This window comes from Kogia breviceps, chromosome 3 (assembly GCF_026419965.1).
Source record: "Kogia breviceps isolate mKogBre1 chromosome 3, mKogBre1 haplotype 1, whole genome shotgun sequence".
In the NCBI taxonomy this organism is placed as follows: domain Eukaryota; kingdom Metazoa; phylum Chordata; class Mammalia; order Artiodactyla; family Physeteridae; genus Kogia; species Kogia breviceps.
Window position 1 is genome coordinate 39,750,060 of NC_081312.1, and position 18,383 is coordinate 39,768,442.

General features: G+C 42.6%; 1 protein-coding gene across 10 annotated transcripts in view; it reads right to left on the reverse strand.

The window, feature by feature from the left end:
• SYT16 (synaptotagmin 16) overlaps nucleotides 1-18,160 on the reverse strand; it is a 251,577-nt gene extending 233,417 nt beyond the window's left edge. For 2 of the 10 annotated variants that reach the window (XM_067028380.1, XM_067028378.1), the window contains exon 1: nucleotides 17,381-17,470. In XM_067028380.1, coding sequence (XP_066884481.1) covers nucleotides 17,381-17,393 — 13 coding nt within the window. In that variant the 5' untranslated portion in view covers nucleotides 17,394-17,470. Of the gene's footprint in view, nucleotides 1-17,380; nucleotides 17,471-17,739; nucleotides 17,895-17,953 lie in introns of those variants that run through there. The other 8 variants (XM_067028371.1, XM_059056022.2, XM_067028376.1 and 5 more) reach the window with 6 other exon arrangements.
• Nucleotides 18,161-18,383: the final 223 nt, after the last annotated feature.

Genomic DNA, 18,383 nt, shown 5'->3' on the forward strand with positions numbered 1-18,383 from the left:
TGCTAACTCATCTCTCCCTCCCCCACCCCCGCCCCCGCTTTCCTCTCTCTCCCTTGTCTACATTTCACAGGGCTCCCTCCCAGGTTAATTACAGTTTCTCTGAACAGGAGAGAAGAAGGTAGAAGTACAGTTAGCCCCGAGGCACTGGCTCGTTTCCCTAAGTAAGCCCATAGGAATCTAATGCAACAGCCAGTGGACTGTGACTTGCTGGCCTAAAAGGTAAATTAAATCTTTCCTAGTACAGTGAATGAGGTGCTCTGGGATGAGGCTCCAATCCAGCTCACCTGTACTCACTCCCCCAAATAATTCCCACATGTGCATACCCCATCACCCCTGCACCGCCCGTGCTCCAGACCTGTGCTCTTGCAGCCCCGCCGTCCTGGAGGTATTGTGCCTCACTTCTTTCCCACCATGCAGATGCTTTCTCATATTTCCAGGCCCAGCTCAAATGTCATCTCCTGTCGATAACTCTTCCTGCCCCATCAAGTGGAGTCATTATCATCATTATCTTCCAGCACCTCCGCACAACTCTGAATGTGCCCCTCCCCTAGCACTTAGTACCCATTTCCATTATGTAATAACCATGAGGTCACCTCCATATTGAGAGAACCCAGTAAGTGCTTGGCCTACAGTAGAAATTCAATAAACAAACACCTTTTCAGCAGTGAGTGCTGACTCAAGTGAAACACAGCCAAACACAGGATGATTTACTGAGGTGTTCATTTGTGCTTTCTTCCGGCTGCTATTGCTGTCAGCATTTTTCCTTTCCCTACCAAGAAGGTAGACAACTGTAGGTTTGGAGTTCTGGTCTCCCTGGCCAGAGTCACCGGAGAATGTCATGGCTTTTTTATATTGCAGGGTCGTAAAGAGAAGTTGCAAGGTATCCTAGAAAGTTCCCATCCAGTGGTTTGTGGAAGGAAGCCAATGCCAAAGGGTATAGGACATGGATATTCCTCAAGACCAGGAAAGGAATGAGTCTGAGGGATTGTACTCTGTCAGTAACCAAGACCCTATTTCCACTGTGCGTGGATGGGTGGGTGAGTGGGGAAGCTACCCCAGAAAGCCTACAGTGGACGGACACCATGCACTGTCTCCCAGATTGGTCGCTGGTGCAAAAGCTGGGAGCGTCAGCTGGCTCGGCCTAACTGCTGTTCCAGTCTTCAGCTGCAGCATGTCAAACTGTGCAACTATCTTTATGGAGCCAGCTGTGGATAGCAGACTGGGCCCCACCCAAAATCTGTGGCCCTGTTAGTCTGGGATTCTTATATGCTCCCTTGGAGTGGGCAAAGTTACTTCAGTAATGATTGAGATTGAATTTTCCCTCCAATGGGCCACTGATTCAATGTAATTTAGAGAAATAAAGCAGTGTGACCTAAAGTAATATTGCGATCTAAAATTAATACCTACTACACAATGCTCATTCAAATCCCCAGGGAAATCACAGGATTCCTCAGAGCATCCTTGAAACAGCTTTGGGACAGAACATTGGCCCATTCTTACTCTGAACACACATTATCTAATATGCCAAGATGCTATTACACAGAAATGAAATTTCTTGCACATATACATATAAAAAGAAGACATATAAAAAGTCTTCTTTTGGTATGTGCTATGGCATATCTCTTCAAATCATATCGGTTCGCAAAGCCAAAGGCAGAAACCATCCAGGATGACCAATTCCAGTTTTGCAAGATACTAGGATCTAGGAAGGAAGCTGACATCTAGGGAAGTGCAGTTCTCGAAAATAGCCACAAGATGGCAGAGTAGCCCTGTACACCAGAAGCCTATTGTCAGCATTTCACGGTGCTGGAACCTAGGGTTTGTTAGACAATCCAGGAGACAATTAACATAGGACAGTTGGAAAGCCTGTTCCTAGGGGACTTTTCTGCTTAGGAATTTATCCTCTTATTAATATCCCCGTTTTACAGAGGCAGGCTCTACACGAGGCTTTGTGAGGCCTGAGAGCATTCAGATATTGAGCCCCCAGCACAAGGATCAGCCTCCCACACCAGTGGAGGATCAATACCTGTGACCAAAGTATTGATCACTAGCACATTAGCACACCCGCTAGTAATCATCTGCTCACTAGCACAAAGTTACCCCCGAGCAGAGGTCTCATTTGAAGCCCCCTTAATCTCAAGGCCCTGATCAAACCTCCCAAGAGGAAGAAAGGAAAGACAAGCTCAACGTAAAACATTTCAGCAAAGGCAGCCTCAGTTGCCTCATGATGGGACCCTAGCCTTTCGATGACATGAGCCCACGGTCTTCAAACCACTTCCCTCACTCCCATCAGTGTGGGTCAGTGCACCTTCTGCAGGGGACATGGGAAAATCCAGACAGCAACTGGAAAATTGCTCTGAACTCATGAGAGAATATAAACACCTAACTGGATATTAATTTGAGGCAACAAGAAAATTTATTCAAAGAAATTTAGAAGATCCTAAAGAAAAGAAAGAAGGACAGACATAAATAAACGGAGATGTGTGTTACCTGTGACTGAGCAGCTAACAAGCTGGTTTCCCCAGCACCCTCACATAATTCTGTAAGCTGCCCTACACTCTAGAGTTAAATCCTTTATCTTATAAAAAGTAGGTCTCACTACGCTAGGACATATGATAAGCTGAGACAGGTAGGACACACATCCCACTAAGCTGGGGCATATGATAAGTGAGCCAGGTAGAGAATATTTTTGTTAGGTTATCTACCATCTGCAATTTATTTCTGTAGAAGTTTTGTTAGATTTTGTTATCAATACACTGCTGGTGAGAGTGCAAATTGGTGCAATCTCCCCAAAGGGAAATTTGGCAACATCAAAATATCAAATGAGTATATATCCCTTGTAAGCTCCTTCACCTCAGAGACCTTTGTCTGTTTTGTTCACTGATATATCCCATGCAACTAACACAGTGTCTGGCACATAGTAGGCGCTGAATAAATGTTTGTTGAATGAAAAAAAAATGAGTATACTCTTTGACTCAGCAGTTCCACATCTAGAAGTAAATAATAAGACAGTATAAAAAGATAAATTCAACTATATTTATGGCAGTATTTTTCTAATCTTTCACTTCTCCATGAAAAGGTGATTGACAAAATAAATAATAAAATAATCACCATCCATGAGACAACATTCACAATATATTACTTAGTGAAAAGGCACGTTAGTACAGTACACATTACTGTACTATGTTTTCTGCTACTCAAAGCGCCAGTCTATATTAACTGATTTTTAGCATCCATAAATATAGATCAACACACTGCCTCCTTCATTGAAAATCTTTTGTCATAGTAAATAATACAATCATTTCTCTTACTCTCAGTATCTTCATGTGCTTAATGCAGATAAAAATCGGGATTTATAAAATGTATGTTTCTTTAAGGCCTTAATGAAACTAGAACAAGTTCTTTGAAAACAGAAAGATATTACCAGACACACGTCCAGTTTTGTAGGGATGCTAGGCTATGTGCCATCATATGTTAATACAGGAAACACCATACACCTTTCTCAAATAATGGGTAATTGAAATACAACAATGTGCTTAACAAATAATTCCAAAAGAGAAAAAAAAAAGCAGAACACCAAGTAGTATTTATATACCAATATAACTGGATATATGGATGGTGATCTACATCAAATGTGAATTCAGGCCATGTGGTATATACAGAGCTGATATGGATGTGCCCTTCCCATTACAGACACATGGGAGCTCCAGATTAAATATAACCAATGAACTAAATCTAATTACATACATGAGCTCCAAAAGACAAATATACCCCAGATTTCAAAATCAAAGGAAAGCTAAGCCAAAGCCTCAGAAATCCACTGGGGTTTTAGTCTCAGATTTAGGGGTGATGGGCCTACACGAGGATGAATAACAGGCACTAAAGCTCCATCCAGAACTCCCTGCCAAAATGAAGCCCAGACCACCATGAAGAACACTCTTTCAAGCAAAAATTAAGACTATTCAGAGCCTGCTCACTAGCCCAAGAAAGAGCAAAGACATTGCTGAGTGTCCCAGACCTTGAGTTGAAAAAAAAAAAAAAAAAAAGAATCACCTGTAAAAAATGGAAATTCTAAGCTCACACAAGATGAGGGGGTCTAAGTTTTTTCTCCATGCGTAGTTTAAGAATGCAAATGAATAGTTAATATATAAAGTGATCCAAGACCACTAAAATCCCTAGGGATCCAGCAAACACACATTAAAATCTTTACCCTTAGCAACTCTTCCACAGCTCAGGGCTTACGGAAAACTCTAACAATAAACTACCAAAATTAAATATCACAGACCACATAAGGAAACAAATCACCATAAGAGTGAGTAGCAGACCCCAAAATTGACACACCAAGAAGTAAAAACAATAGACTAGAAAAGAATCATGTTTTTAAATAATTTAGAAACCATAATGAAGAAATAAGACACTATAGGAAAAAGAACAGATTTTTTTTAAGTAATCAATTTTTTAAATAAAAATTTATCACTGGAATGAAAAATGATCAGTAGGTTAAATAGCAGACTAGATCTAAGTTAAAAGAGAACTGCTGGGGCTTCCCTGGTGGCGCAGTGGTTGAGAGTCCGCCTGCCGATGCAGGGGACACGGGTTCGTGCCCCGGTCCGGGAAGATCCCACATGCCGCGGAGCGGCTGGGCCCATGAGCCATGGCCGCTGAGCCTGCGCGTCCGGAACCTGTGCTCCTCGATGGGAGAGGCCGCAACAGTGAGAGGCCCGCATACCACCAAAAAAAAAAAAAAGAGAGAGAACTGCTGAAGTGGAAAACAAATCTGAAGAAATTAGGAGATGGGGGAAGGGAAGAAAGAAAAGAGAAAGAATGAGTATCACTGAATGAGTGGTTAATAGATATGAAACACAGAAAGAGAAGCTGCAACATATGTCAGTCTAATAATGTTTAAGAAGGAAAGAACTGGGGGCAGGGGAAATAGGGGGAGATGTAATGCTCAAAGGATAGTGACTAAGAACTTTCCAGAATTAGGGAGCTGAGAATTAATATTGAAAATGTCTTGAACAAGATAAATAAAAACAAATCACACACAAAAAATACTTCAGTATAAATCTAACAAAATATTATAAGATCTATATGAGGAAAACTATAAAACTCTGATAAAGGAAATCAAAGAAGAACTAAATAAATGGAGAGATACACTATGTTCATGGATAGGAAGACTCAATATTTTCAAGATGTCAGGTCTTCCCAAATTGATCTATACATGCAAAGCAATCCCACTAAAAACCCCAGCAAGTTATATTGTGGATATCAACAAACTGATTCTAAAGTTTGTACATTGAGGCAAAAGACCCAAAATAGCCAACACAACATTGAAGGAGAAGAACAAAGTTGGAAGACTTAAGTTACCTGAATACAAGATTAACTAGTAGTTACAGTAATCAAGACAGTGTAGTATTGGAGAAAGAATAAACAGATTAATGGAACAAAATAGCCCAGAAATAGAATCCCATAAATATAGTTAACTGATCGTTGACAAAGCCTCAAAGGCAATACAATGGAGCAAAAACAGTCTCTTCAACAAATGGTACAAAACAACTGGACATCACTTGCAAAAAAATTAATCTAGACACAGACCTTACACTCTCCACAAAAATTAATTCAAAATGGATTAAAGACCTAAATGTAAAACACAAAAGTATCAAGCTCCTAGAAGATAACACAGGAGAAAACCTAAATGACCCTGGGTATGGTGATGCCTTTTTAGATACAACACAAAAGGCAAGATCCATGAAAAATTGATAAACTGGACTTCATTAAAATAACTTCTGCTCTGTGAAAGACAATGTCAAGAGAATTAGAAGACAAGCCATAGACTAGGAGAAAATATTTGCAAAAGGTACAGGTGATAAAGGACAGTTATCCAAAATGTACAAAGAACTATATAACTCAAAAATAAGGAAACAAACCACTCAATTAAAAAATGGATCAAGACCTTAACAAATACCTCACAAAAAAATATATTCAGATGTCAAATAAGCATATTAAAAGATGCTCCACATCTCATCAGGAATGTGAATTAAAACAATGAGATATCACTACACTCCTAGTATCTAATGGCCAAGCAGAAAGGCTCTGGGTTTAATGAACCAGTCATCTCTGGTGGTAAGGATGAAGTTCTGTACTGAAAACAGGGTCTTTGGGAAGAGCCCCCAAATGAAGGGAAAGACCACTGGACATATTCACCTCCCAAACTCACAAGATGATAAAAGCTGGGCCTACATGCATGCATGCACAGAGTAAGAGACAGAAAACATTGTTCAAGGGTCACTGAAACATGAAAACATTGTTCATGTTATAAAAGTAGTTTTGACCTTGCTGACTCTCTAAAAGTCTTAGGGACCTTGACCACCCTGGGTTCCCAGGTCCACACTGTGAGAACTGTGTAAAGGATGGGATCCAGGAAAGAGGAGGCTCACAGTAAAGAAACAGACTGAATTTAGCAAACATCTGAATGGTTACTCTATGCAGGCCACCATGCTTATTCAGTAGAATGACAAAGTTGAGGAAATATACCTAAAAGTAGATCTTTTCCTCAAGGGGCATATAGAATAGACAGAAGTTAAAATAGAAAAATATAACCGAAGAGGTATAAGTAAAATGAATGATGGATTCTGTTTGGGAGAGTTGATAAAGACGTCAAAGACAAAACAGCATGTGATCTGGACCACAATGGGGGAGAGGCACCTTTTTAAGATATTAATTTCAGACTCTCCCTTTCTATTCATTTTATAAACAGTGATTTTATCAGATAAAAACAGAAATGCTGGGGCTTCCCTGGTGGCGCAGTGGTTGAGAATCCACCTGCCGATGCAGGGGACACGGGTTCGTGACCTGGTCCGGGAAGATTCCACATGCCACGGAGCGGCTGGGCCTGTGAGCCATGGCCACTGAGCCTGCTCATCCGGAGCCCTGTGCTCCGCAACGGGAGAGGCCACAGCAGTGAGAGGCCTGCGTACCGCAAAAAAAAAAAAAAAAGAAGAAGCCAGAAATGCTTGTCTCAGGGAGCTAACTCAATTTCTAAAGACTAAGATAGTCTTATCTCGATTACAAGGAGCTAATGACTCTGGTTACAGCTCTTTTACTATAGAATAGCTTTCAGGTGATAAGTAGCAACCAAAAATGAAAGAGCTCTGAGTTTCAAGAAAGGGACATGAAATCAAAATCAATACTTTCCATTAGGCAAACCTTTTCCGAACAGTTTCATTTTCTAAGCTCTAACTAACTAAGGGTCAATAATTTTGAAGGAAGAATTCAAATGGTAGTTTGTCATTGCACAGAACGATACTATCAGGCAGTAATGAAATGTCTAGTTTCCAGGTATCTGTCACCCTCTTACTAAGTCCAAAAAAAAAAGATTTGAAATGGATAAAAGCACTTGTAAGAGTATACAGTACAAGCATACAGAGCCTTAAACTTTAAATAGTCTCCTATCCCCATGTGATGCCTCACATGCTAGCAAGAAGCCTTCATAAAATCCATTTGCCCCTGAGACAGAACAGCTTCTCTCTGACACAATTCTCATCCCCCTTACTGTTCTTACTGTGTTGTTCACCAACTCTCAACTCAAATTTCACAGCTTCGTCCTGACTTCCTTTACTTTTTAATTTTTCCAAAAAGAATGTGAGTGTTTTCATTTTTATAATTTTGTAACAGCTTTCATAAAATGAATTCACAAGGCATGCAGTCTTCTGCTTATTCAAGCTCCCTGCAGCAGCATCTCATTCAGATATGACTTTCCCAGTAACAGTTCAAAGGCCAAACATTACCTTCCGTGCCCCCCTTCCACCACCATCCTCCTACAGCACATCAGCTCTCTGGTAGGAGGGAGGAGATCAATTTCTTTTCTGAGAAAGGCAATTATCATTGCAGACTTTACCATCCCAATGTTATCTAAAGTGGGCTTCCCTGGTGGCACAGTGGTTGAGAATCCGCCTGCCGAGGCAGGGGACTCAGGTTCGTGCCCCGGTCCGGGAAGATCCCACGTCCTGCGGAGCGGCTGGGCCCGTGAGCCATGGCCGCTGAGCCTGCGCGTCCGGAGCCTGTGCTCCGCAACGGGAGAGGCCACAACAGTGAGAGGCCCGCGTACCGAAAAAAAAAAAAACAATGTTATCTAAAGTTTAAAAGAGAAATGTGATACTCCGAACAAAAATACAATTGAAGATGTAGATACAAAAGTCTCATGGGAGTATGGCAGACAGAACCTAAGATGGTCTCCAAATGTCCCCATCTCTTAGCAGTCATGCCCTTGTATAATCCCTTCATTTTGAGTTTAGCCAGAATCTATAACTTGCTTCTAACCAATGGAATATGACAAAGATTTTAATACCTGTCTTGGTAGGAGACTCTGTCCCTTCCTAGCTTTGATGAAGTAAGTGGCCATACTGGGGAGGCTCACATCTAAGGATGACCTCCAGCCAAGAGCCAGCAAGAGATTGAGGCCCTCAGTCCATCAGCCCACAAGCCCAAGTCTTTTCAGGGCATGAGTCTTGCCAACACTATGTGAGCTTGGAAGGTGATCCTTCCCCAGTCAAGCCTCAGGCCTTCGGATGAGAACCCAGCCCTGGCTGACAGCTTAATTGCAGCCTTGCAGACTCCTGATTTCCAGAAGCCCTGCCCAGACTCCTAACCTAGAGAGCTGACAAATGTGTGTTGTTTTAATCCACTAAGTTTGTTGTAATTTGTTATTCAGCAAATAGATAACAAATACAGGGAGAGCACAAACAAAAATAACATGTATAGCTATAATTAGGATGGTAATTATCACCCCTAAAATCTAACAATTGATTTTATGCAAATAGACACATTAGGGAAAGCGTTACAATGTATCTCTAAAAAGTCTAAGGAAAGGATGGTAGGGGCTGAGGGGTGAAGGCTTGTCTTCCACCTCCTCCCTGTAGAGAAGCAGCGGCAGGCTGGTTGAAGGCAGCCTAGCTTCTGGGGACTCTACAAACCTGAGACTGACAAAGTCAGTGTGTCTCAGCCAAAACTCAAAGGAATATTGAAACCAAAGGAAAACAAACAAACAAACAAAGCAACAATCGGCAGGTACAGAGATTACAGAATGAGCTGGGAAGCAAGAGAAACAGGGACTAACAAGATGCGCAGTGAGAGGGCCTCCCAGGGCAGGAGTGAAACAGAGAAAGGCGACTCTCAGAACCTGGATGGCCAAGGTCAGGACCAGCAGCAACAGCAGGCAGATGAGGTCATTATATACGGACAGTACCAGAAGATTAAGCCTTTTTAGAGCTCAGTAATGGGACCACCAGCAATATCCTCAGGCTTATCATCATCATTGGACAAGCTTTTGTAAGACTTCAGAGCCAGCTCTGAGGACACACCCTAAAGCAACCTCCACCCAGTGCTACCTCTACCCATCAGTCATGGCCACACAAGAGGCAGGCCACAAAGCGCGGAGAGATCCCCGAGAGCCAATCAGAAGAGAGGATCCCAGAATGTTCCTGGATCTTCAGTAAAAGAGGCAGTTGTTGGAGCCCCTCTAAGAGCCCAGCACTGAAACCTTCCAGGTTGTTAAAGGCTGTATGTACGCATATGCACCACAAGCCCACGTACTCACACGCTGCACCACACTTGCACAAAACAATGAGCAATGGAAAAGAACACATCACGATTAATACTGCTACGTAAAATCTGAGTTCTGCACCTTCCAGTGATTTCTCCTGGAGTCTCTTCCCTTCAGTCTTACATTTCTAAACAGATCCTTTGGTCTTCATTTTATATTCTTCGCAAGGAAAAATGGAATCAATGACTAGGGACCCCATTTCTGAAGGTCGGACCTTTCTTGTAACATAAGGCACATACTATGGGAAGGACGTTGTAGGGAGGGAGGAGACAGACAATTATTTAATGGCTACTGTGTGCACAATCTCAGTTAATTCAACTTGCAACTCCTCAGAGGGGAAAAACACAAAGCCTCCAGGAAGTTAAACAACTTCCCTGAGGTTACCAAGCCAGCAAGTGGCAGGGCCAGAGTTCAAAACGTGGGCATCTCTGAAACTAGGCCTGTGCTTTCTTCGACCATCCCACAGAGAGTCCATCAATCTTTTGAACTTTCTATTGAGCTAACTCAATTGAAATTCTAATTTTGATTGGTAACAGATTATGATTAAAGTAGTATATAAATATACTAGTATATAAGCCAGGGACATTTTCACATAGGGTGGATAAAATCATTATATGTCTCTTAACCTTTGCTCCATTGTAAGTCAAACTATAAAATGTGACTTAGTATATTCCTAAGATTAGAACTCTCAAAAATATTATACTCTGGTAATAAGAAAATCTAAAGGGATAGTATCTATGCATAAATTTAAACTGCCTAAAATCAGTTGTGCATAGTCCCTTAATGCAAGGGTGATAACTGCACATAAGAATTTTGTTTGCAATATGTGCTTCAGATACCTCCCTAATTTATTAGAAAGAGCTGTCAATCATTTTACCATCATTTTAACATACAGATAATCATTGTCAAATGGCATAATGGGCATGTTTTAAATCAATCCATAATGCTAAATAATAGTAATTAATTACTAAATGATATCCTAGTGACCTAAAAGAATAAATGTCATCCACATCTACCCACACTCAGGAGGTTTACTCCTCCCAAGAGATCTGACCCATTTCTATTACAAAACATTAGAAAGTCAGCTCAGTCAAAAAAAAAGCTTCACTGGACTTACTAAATCAAAAATGTCATGCTGAAATTTAAACTTAGGGAATTCTACTCAAATAGTATGAAATTAGTCATTCAGAATGTTTCATTAGGATAACATCAAATGAATAAATTGGTCCAGAATACTGTCTCCTTACCCATCTTTATGTTTTCTTCAGGAATTTAATTCTTGGTTTAAAAACAGAAGGAGGAGTTTGGAAAACAAAACAAAAACAAGCAGCTTCTCAGACTCTTTCTTCTACACCGTTTATAATTACGCAGGCTTTGTCAGCTTTTCAAACTTAGAACAAGTGCACAACCCATATTGTCAAATCAGTGCGTTTCTCAGAACTCTGGTTACTATCCTGCAACACTAACAAGTTCTAAATGCTATCATCTTGTATTACAGAATTGTTACTTTTCTTAAGTGCAATAGCAGCATGAGGGTTATGGGAGAAAAAAAAATGTACACAGAAGCACACTGAACATCAGTGGTTAAATAACATGTTGTCTTGGAATTGCTTTCAAAATAGCACCTAAAAACGGGGGAGGGGGAGAGCGGGTATGTAAATGCAAAATGCTGATAATTTTTAAAGCTGGGTTACCTGAGTACATAGAGTTCATTATACTATTCTCTCTTCTGTCATATGTACATGAAATTTTCCATAATAAAAAGTTTTGTGATCATCATCTCCAACCAGAATTAGGAGTCCAGAATTGAGTCTTTCAACATTATTTCTTTCAAAAAGTAAACTAAATAGTAAGACCACAATGCCTAGAACTACAGATCAGCATCCCAGTACTGTCATTTATGGGTTTTTTTTAAATCGAAGTATAGTTGATTTACAATGTTTTATTAATTTCTGCTACACAGCAAAGTGACTCAGTTATACATATGTATCAGACAGGGAATGTAAAAAAAAAAAATACCTTTTAAAAATCTCATTAAAAAAAAAGAAAAATACTTAGGAATAAACCTGACCAAGGAGGCAAAGACTTATATGCTGAGAACTATAAAACATTAATAAAGGAAACTGAAGATAATTCAAAGAAATGGAAAGATATCCCATGCTCTTGGATTGGAAGAATTAATATTGTTAAAATGGCCATACTACCCAAAGCAATCTACAGATTTAATGTGATCCCTATCAAATTACCCATGACATTTTTCACAGAACTAGAATAAATAATCCTAAAATTTACATGGAACCATATGCTTTGTTTTGTTTTTCAAATTTACAGAAGAGTTGCAAGAATAGTACAAAGAACACCTAGATTCACCAAATGTTAAGATTTGGCATATTTTATCTCCTTCTTTCTTGTATAACACACATATACATAAATATGCACACATATACACAAACATTTTTCTCCTAAACCATTTGAGATTTAGTTGCAGACATCATGTCCCCTTACCCCTTAAGGACTCCAGTTTCCCTTACTAAGGAAGACAGTCCCTTCCAAACTGCAGTAAAAACATCCTATTTAGGGAATCTAACATTGATACAAGGCTATTATCCAACATACAATCCATATTCAAATTTCCCCAATTATTAAAATTTGTCCTTTGTAGCATTTTTTCCTGATTTGGGTCAGATCCAAAACCATCTATTGCATTTACTTATCTCTTCAGTCTCCTTCAATCTGGAAGAGTGCCTCAGGCATCTTTCATGACACTGACTTTTGTGGAACCTCTCCAAATGTGGGCTTGTCTGATATTTCCTCCTGATTAGGACCAGGTTCTGTGTTTTTGGCATAAGTGTCGCTGTATCCTTCTCAGGGCTTCAGATCAGGAAGCATAGGATACCAGTTTGCCCTATTACTAGTGATGCTAACTTTGATGGTTTGGTTAAGGTAGTGAACCCCAACGTTTCTGCACTGTAACATTACCCTTTCCCCTTTTGCAATTAATACGAAATCTGTGGGGAAATTCCCCCAAAATGTAAATATTCTGGTCTTCAAGTTTTCACACAATACTTTATCATCCATGGATGATTACTGTATGAATCAAGTGTTACTATGATGGTTGCAAAGTAGTCATTTTCTAACTCTTTTTGTCTGTATTTTTTAGTTGGCATCATTTCCAATCATAATAAATATTAAAAACCTACAAATAAGTTTACTCAAGAATTTGAGTACTTTTTCACTCAAAGTCAAGCAATTTTCTTTTAACTCCTCTACATCCTAAGTCCTGAACATCTCAAGTGTAACTGTTTAGCAGAGATCCCTAACCTTTACCTGCTTAGAGCCTAAATTTGATTTTTCCCTCCCCTGCTTTCTCTTCCTTCTGTCCTCTAGGACTAAGCAGAGTGGAAATTGCTGCTGGGATAAGTAGGATGGGGAAGAAGGAAATTCCAGGTTGTCGACCAGTAAGCGGAGGGAGGAATGGCCTGTAGGGTAGCAACCTGTGGATGCACCCGGCCAAAATGACACACTACCAACCAGTAAACCAGGAGCAACCAGATGGGGACTAGATATTTCCCTGGTGACGCCAAATATTCATCCACAACAGCCCCCAAAGACCCATCCACCCAAGAATGCCCCGAGATTTCCAGGGCATAATACCATTACATATTTCCAACATTGCCCAAACATGCCTGGCAGTTCCTGAGAAATTATGCTTATAATGAAACAGACTACAGTGACTTTAACAAGACTCATAAGGGGAAGTATTAGTAATGGAACGAACGACATAAATGGAAGAAAAAGAGAAAAATACTTCACTATGATCTGGAAACACAAAACTATCTGCAACACTGTAACCGAAAAGAGGGGTCCGGCAGCTTGCCACTCAAAAGCCAATAAAGAGGCAAGGTTGGTGGAAAGGAAAGTTTGCTTTCTTTTGGATGCCGACAAACTTGAGGGGGGTGGGGCGGGGGGAGGCAGACTTCTGTCCAAAGCCCACCCCCCACCCAACAATCAGTGGGCAAGAGTTTCTTTTTTTTTTTTTTTAACATCTTTATTGGAGTATAATTGTTTTACAATAGTGTGTTAGTTTTTCCTTTACAACAAACTGAATCAGTTATACATATACATATGTTCCCATATCTCTTCCCTCTGGGCAAGAGTTTTTATAGGTGAAGGGAGGGGGCTACATGCAGAAACAGTACAGTCAGCTGTGCCACTCATCTTGAAATCGGTCATGTGGTGGTCTGACCAGCATCATCTTGATTGTTTTAAATACGATTAATCTTCAGTTCCAGGGTCAGTTTGTTCCCACTGCCTTGAGGCCAATTCTTGGAATTGTGGCAGCTTATGTCACGGCTACAGCCTGGTCATCACGTAGTTAACTTCTTCCACCTGGTGGAGGTTTTAGTATCCACAAGACAGCTCACAGGACAGGGCTCAGAATATTATCTACAGCCCTTGAGGAGGAACTAAAGGTACTTAACTGTGCTTAATGACTAAACTATTATTATTTACTCCTGTTGGACTGCTTTCCTTTGTTTCTGCATTTTCTCACTTCTCTGATTAAACTTATTCTACCGCTGAAGTTTTCCCACAGACAAAAGGCAGGTGGAGGACATGGGGGGCAAGGAACATAGGGCCCTGCTCTATTTCAATACTTATTACTGAGAAACTCAAGAAACATAGGTCAAATATCTATGTACCACCACTTTATATAATAACCAGGCTGCTCATATTAACAGGGTTTTGGGGGGTTTTTTCCTACTAGTCTCACCTTTCTTCTATTACAATTCGTCCCAACTGTTTCAACCTTTTAAAGATCTTATAAACCTGAGTTATACAAATAAAAACATGCATAGCCCAAGGGGAATTTAGTTTGAAGGTCTCAAAGATCCTTATCATTTCACCATCACTCTCTGAAAACCAAGGTGAGGCTCTCAGAGTCTTCAGTCTTCCTCTGGAATCTGCCCTCGGACAGCATGCTGTCCGAACATAAGGACATTTTCGTTCTATTTGTTACATTCTTTTTGGTGAACATTATAAGTTGCCAGGCAAATATTTTTTAAATATCTCTATTTTATACACATTTACATACCACATTCATAAAGGAGGTCCTTCTGGATTCCTTCCAGAAATGACTGGAGAGGATTCAGGTTTTGCTCGGCTTTAGAACTAATTTTTCTCTCAAGGGGAAATTTCTCGGGGGACAAAAATAGAGAAAGCAGTCAGCTATAGCCCTAAGGCAACAGTGCCCAGATTTGATTTATGTTCATGAGGCCATGTACCCGCCACACAGTGACAGGACTGAAGAAGGGACTGTCACTCTGTGCTCCTACCTGCCTCTCGCCTATCATTCCCACACTTACAGATGAGAGAAGGACAGGGAGCATGGTTGCTTCACCTGGAACTTGACAGAAACACAAAATTCTCGGACTACAACCCAGGCTTACTGAATCACAGACTCTGGGAGGGCCAGCAATCTGGTGGGGTTTTTTTTTTTTGCGGTACGCGGGCCTCTCACTGTTATGGCCTCTCCCGTTGCGGAGCACAGGCTCCGGACGCGCAGGCTCAGCGGCCATGGTTCACAGGCCCAGACGCTCCGCGGCATGTGGGATCTTCCCGGACCAGCGCACAAACCCGTGTCCCCTGCATCGGCAGGCGGACGCTCAACCACTGCGCCACCAGGGAAGCCCAGCAATCTGTTTTAACAAGCCCTCAGGTGATTCTGATACAGATTAAAATCTGAGATGCATTATTTAAAATAATAATGATGTCAAAGTATTTTTGAAAGCTCTTGGAGTAATTCTAATAAGCAACCAAGCTGAGATCACCTTTATGCTAACTGTAAGAGAATTGTGGGACTGTAAGCTGTAGATATGGTCAAGATTTGGAGAGAATTTTTCAAGACACTGGCTGAGAATACTTCCCTTCTTTTCATTTCCCTAGTAGGGACACATAGTAAGTCTCTCACTCTACTTCTGAATGAGAACAAAGACAAACTAATTATCCTCTACCTCTGGAAACCTTTCATAGTTTCAGCTCCATGCCAGCTGAGAACGAACATAATTAAGATTGCACCTAAAAATTAGCTCAAGAGCTAAGCTGGTTGAATATCATTACCATTTTTTCCATAAACAAAACAAATGGGCTAAAATTTGATTCTTCAGTAGAGTTGAATATAGCTTGTAAGGAAGTCGAAGAAATATTTCTCTAAATAAATTGGGCAGAGCACGGCCAATTTTTTTTCTAGGATACCAAATGTATCATCTTTACCCTAAATATAAGAAAATGAATAATGGTACACTGTCCCACAGCATTTGTGGGATGCAAAAAATTGCCTACAGATACTTCAGGCCCCTTTGCCTTTGTTTTTAAGAAATACAAGAATAAGGCCAAATCTAATTATCTTACTCTTTTTTGAGTATTACCTTGTTAATAAAAGGCTAAATCCATAATTTCTTTTCCTAGACAAAAAAAAAGTGAGCTAAACTACACTTTTTATAAATGAGCAGAGAAAAAAAGGCTTGGCTCAAATAAGCCAATTTTATTAAAAACACCTGATCTAGATTTTTTCATTTAAAAAGGGGGAGAGCATGTTGGTATCTCCACACATATAAACTGATGGCAAAGAAAGAGGGCAACCACCCTGTACTAAGAGCCTACGATGTGCTCATCACCATGCAGGAGATGTGACAGATTTGTCCTGACTTTAAAGATAAAGAAACTGAGGTCATTTGGAACCTTCCATGGTCCCATGGAAGTGAATTTCAGAGGTTTCAAATACAGGTCTGTTTGGCTACAGAAACCCATGTTCTCTGCACTATAGCAAAGCTGTGTTCTTGGCTGGGATAATAGTTTGTTTAAAAGAAAAACAATAATAAATTATCGCAGAAATGCTGACCCCCATCTTCCCATCTTTGTCCCTTCTCACCTTTCAAAGATGCCTACCAAAGGGCCTCTCCAGCCAGTACACCATTCATTCATTCATTCATTGAAGCCCCTAACATGTGCCAGGTCTGTACTAGGGGCTCAGACACAACACCTCCTGCATGCTAGGTACGCGGCAAGTGTGACCAGTGGTTTTACTCGGACCTCCCTTTGAGGTTCCACCAACACGCACCCAGCTTCCAACCCAGCTAACTTAATCAGCTTTCATAGATGTGCTTCCATTTCCAAAAAGCAGTGGTGCCAAGATGCCGAAAGCAGGCCAACCCAGCGCCGTGCAACACTTCCGTTCAGTAGTTTTAACCTGACACGTCCGCGTGCTCACCTCGTTCACTGTCCATGGTGACCAGATACGATCTGCGGCCGCTGGGAACATGGCCCGGCTGGGGCCACTGGGCAGCCGATTGGTCAGGCCACCCTTATGCCCAGAAGGCAAGCACACAAACCCAGCCCAGAACTCGGGGTGAACCTTGAATGCAGCGCGAAGAGCTCGCGGCGCCTGGGTGGCAGGGCTCCCCAAAGGTCGGCTCTAGCCCGGGGACACCCCCCAAAGGGCTGCGTTGGCAAGGCCCGCTGCCCCGCGGCATCGAGCGTCCCCTCCACCTGGGCGTCCACCGCACGCCCTTCTGCCACATCCCTCCGGGACGGGCTGCCAGGGCCTCCTGCGCCTCTCCAGTCCTGCCCGGCCGCACAGGGTGACCGACGGAGGGGTGAGAGGGCACCCGGCCGCGGCTCCCGAGAGCCCTGCACAAAGGCGGGCGTCGGAAACAGGAGGACTTCCCACCCCCGGGCCCCGCGGCCTCCCACCCGCGGCCTCCGCCGCCCGAGCGCACTTACTGTCGGTCGCCATGGTCCGGCCCGGGGCTGCGGGGCGGCCGCCCGCGCCTGGGGTACCGGCGCCGAGCCGGGCCGGCGCGCTCCTCGCCAGGCCCCGCGCGTTCGGGGCCCGCGCCGCGCACAGCTCCTCCCGCCGCGCGCCCGCGCCGCGCCGCCCCGAGCCCCGAGAGCCCAGGCCCGCGGGCAGAGCCGGCCGAGCCCCGGAGCCCGGCGGCTGACTCACCCCTCCCCGCCTCGAAGCGCGTGTCCTCCCTCCGAGACCCTCCCCCTAAGACAATGAACGCAGCCACTTGGAAGAACGCCCCTGGCCTCGCTCCTTTCCCACCACGTTCCCCGCTACGTTCTCGTTTCCGTCTCACCTTTTCCAATGTCCATCTCATCCTCGCCTCGACCTTCTTGCCTGCGGCTTGGCACCTCCAAACACTGGAAGGAGCAAAGCAGGAAAAGAGAGTTAAGAGTGGGCGGCGACGCTCAGCCAGGTGCAGGACACTAATCTCCTGGCCCGAGAACTCCTGGGAAACCCGCCCACCACCACCCTGGTAGGTTCCAAGGCTCCCGTGCTTCTCGCGTTACCATCTGTTTTGTCTCCAGTGTGAAATCAGTGTCTGGCACATAGTAGGCTCTCAGTAAATATCTGTTGGATGGGTGGGTGAATGGCTATATGACGGAGGCCTGCGTGAATAAATGAAGGATTGAATAAATGGCCAACTAACTGGATGCCACCTGGATGAGCAACTGATTAACAGATGAGCACCGGCCCAACCCAGCCCTACCAGCTGACTGTGAGTGGATCCTTGAGTACCCTGAATCAGACTGAATGAGGGAGCCAATGAATGAGTTTTGTGCCTCCCAGGCCCTTCATGATTCAGGAGGGCTCCAAGCTGAAGCCATCTGTGAGAGATGTATGAATGTTCTTGAAGTCCAGAAACAAATTTCTGATGGGCTCTTCGTATATCAGGGGGAGTGGTACCTGAGACGCCCCCATGTCCCTGATGTAAACAAT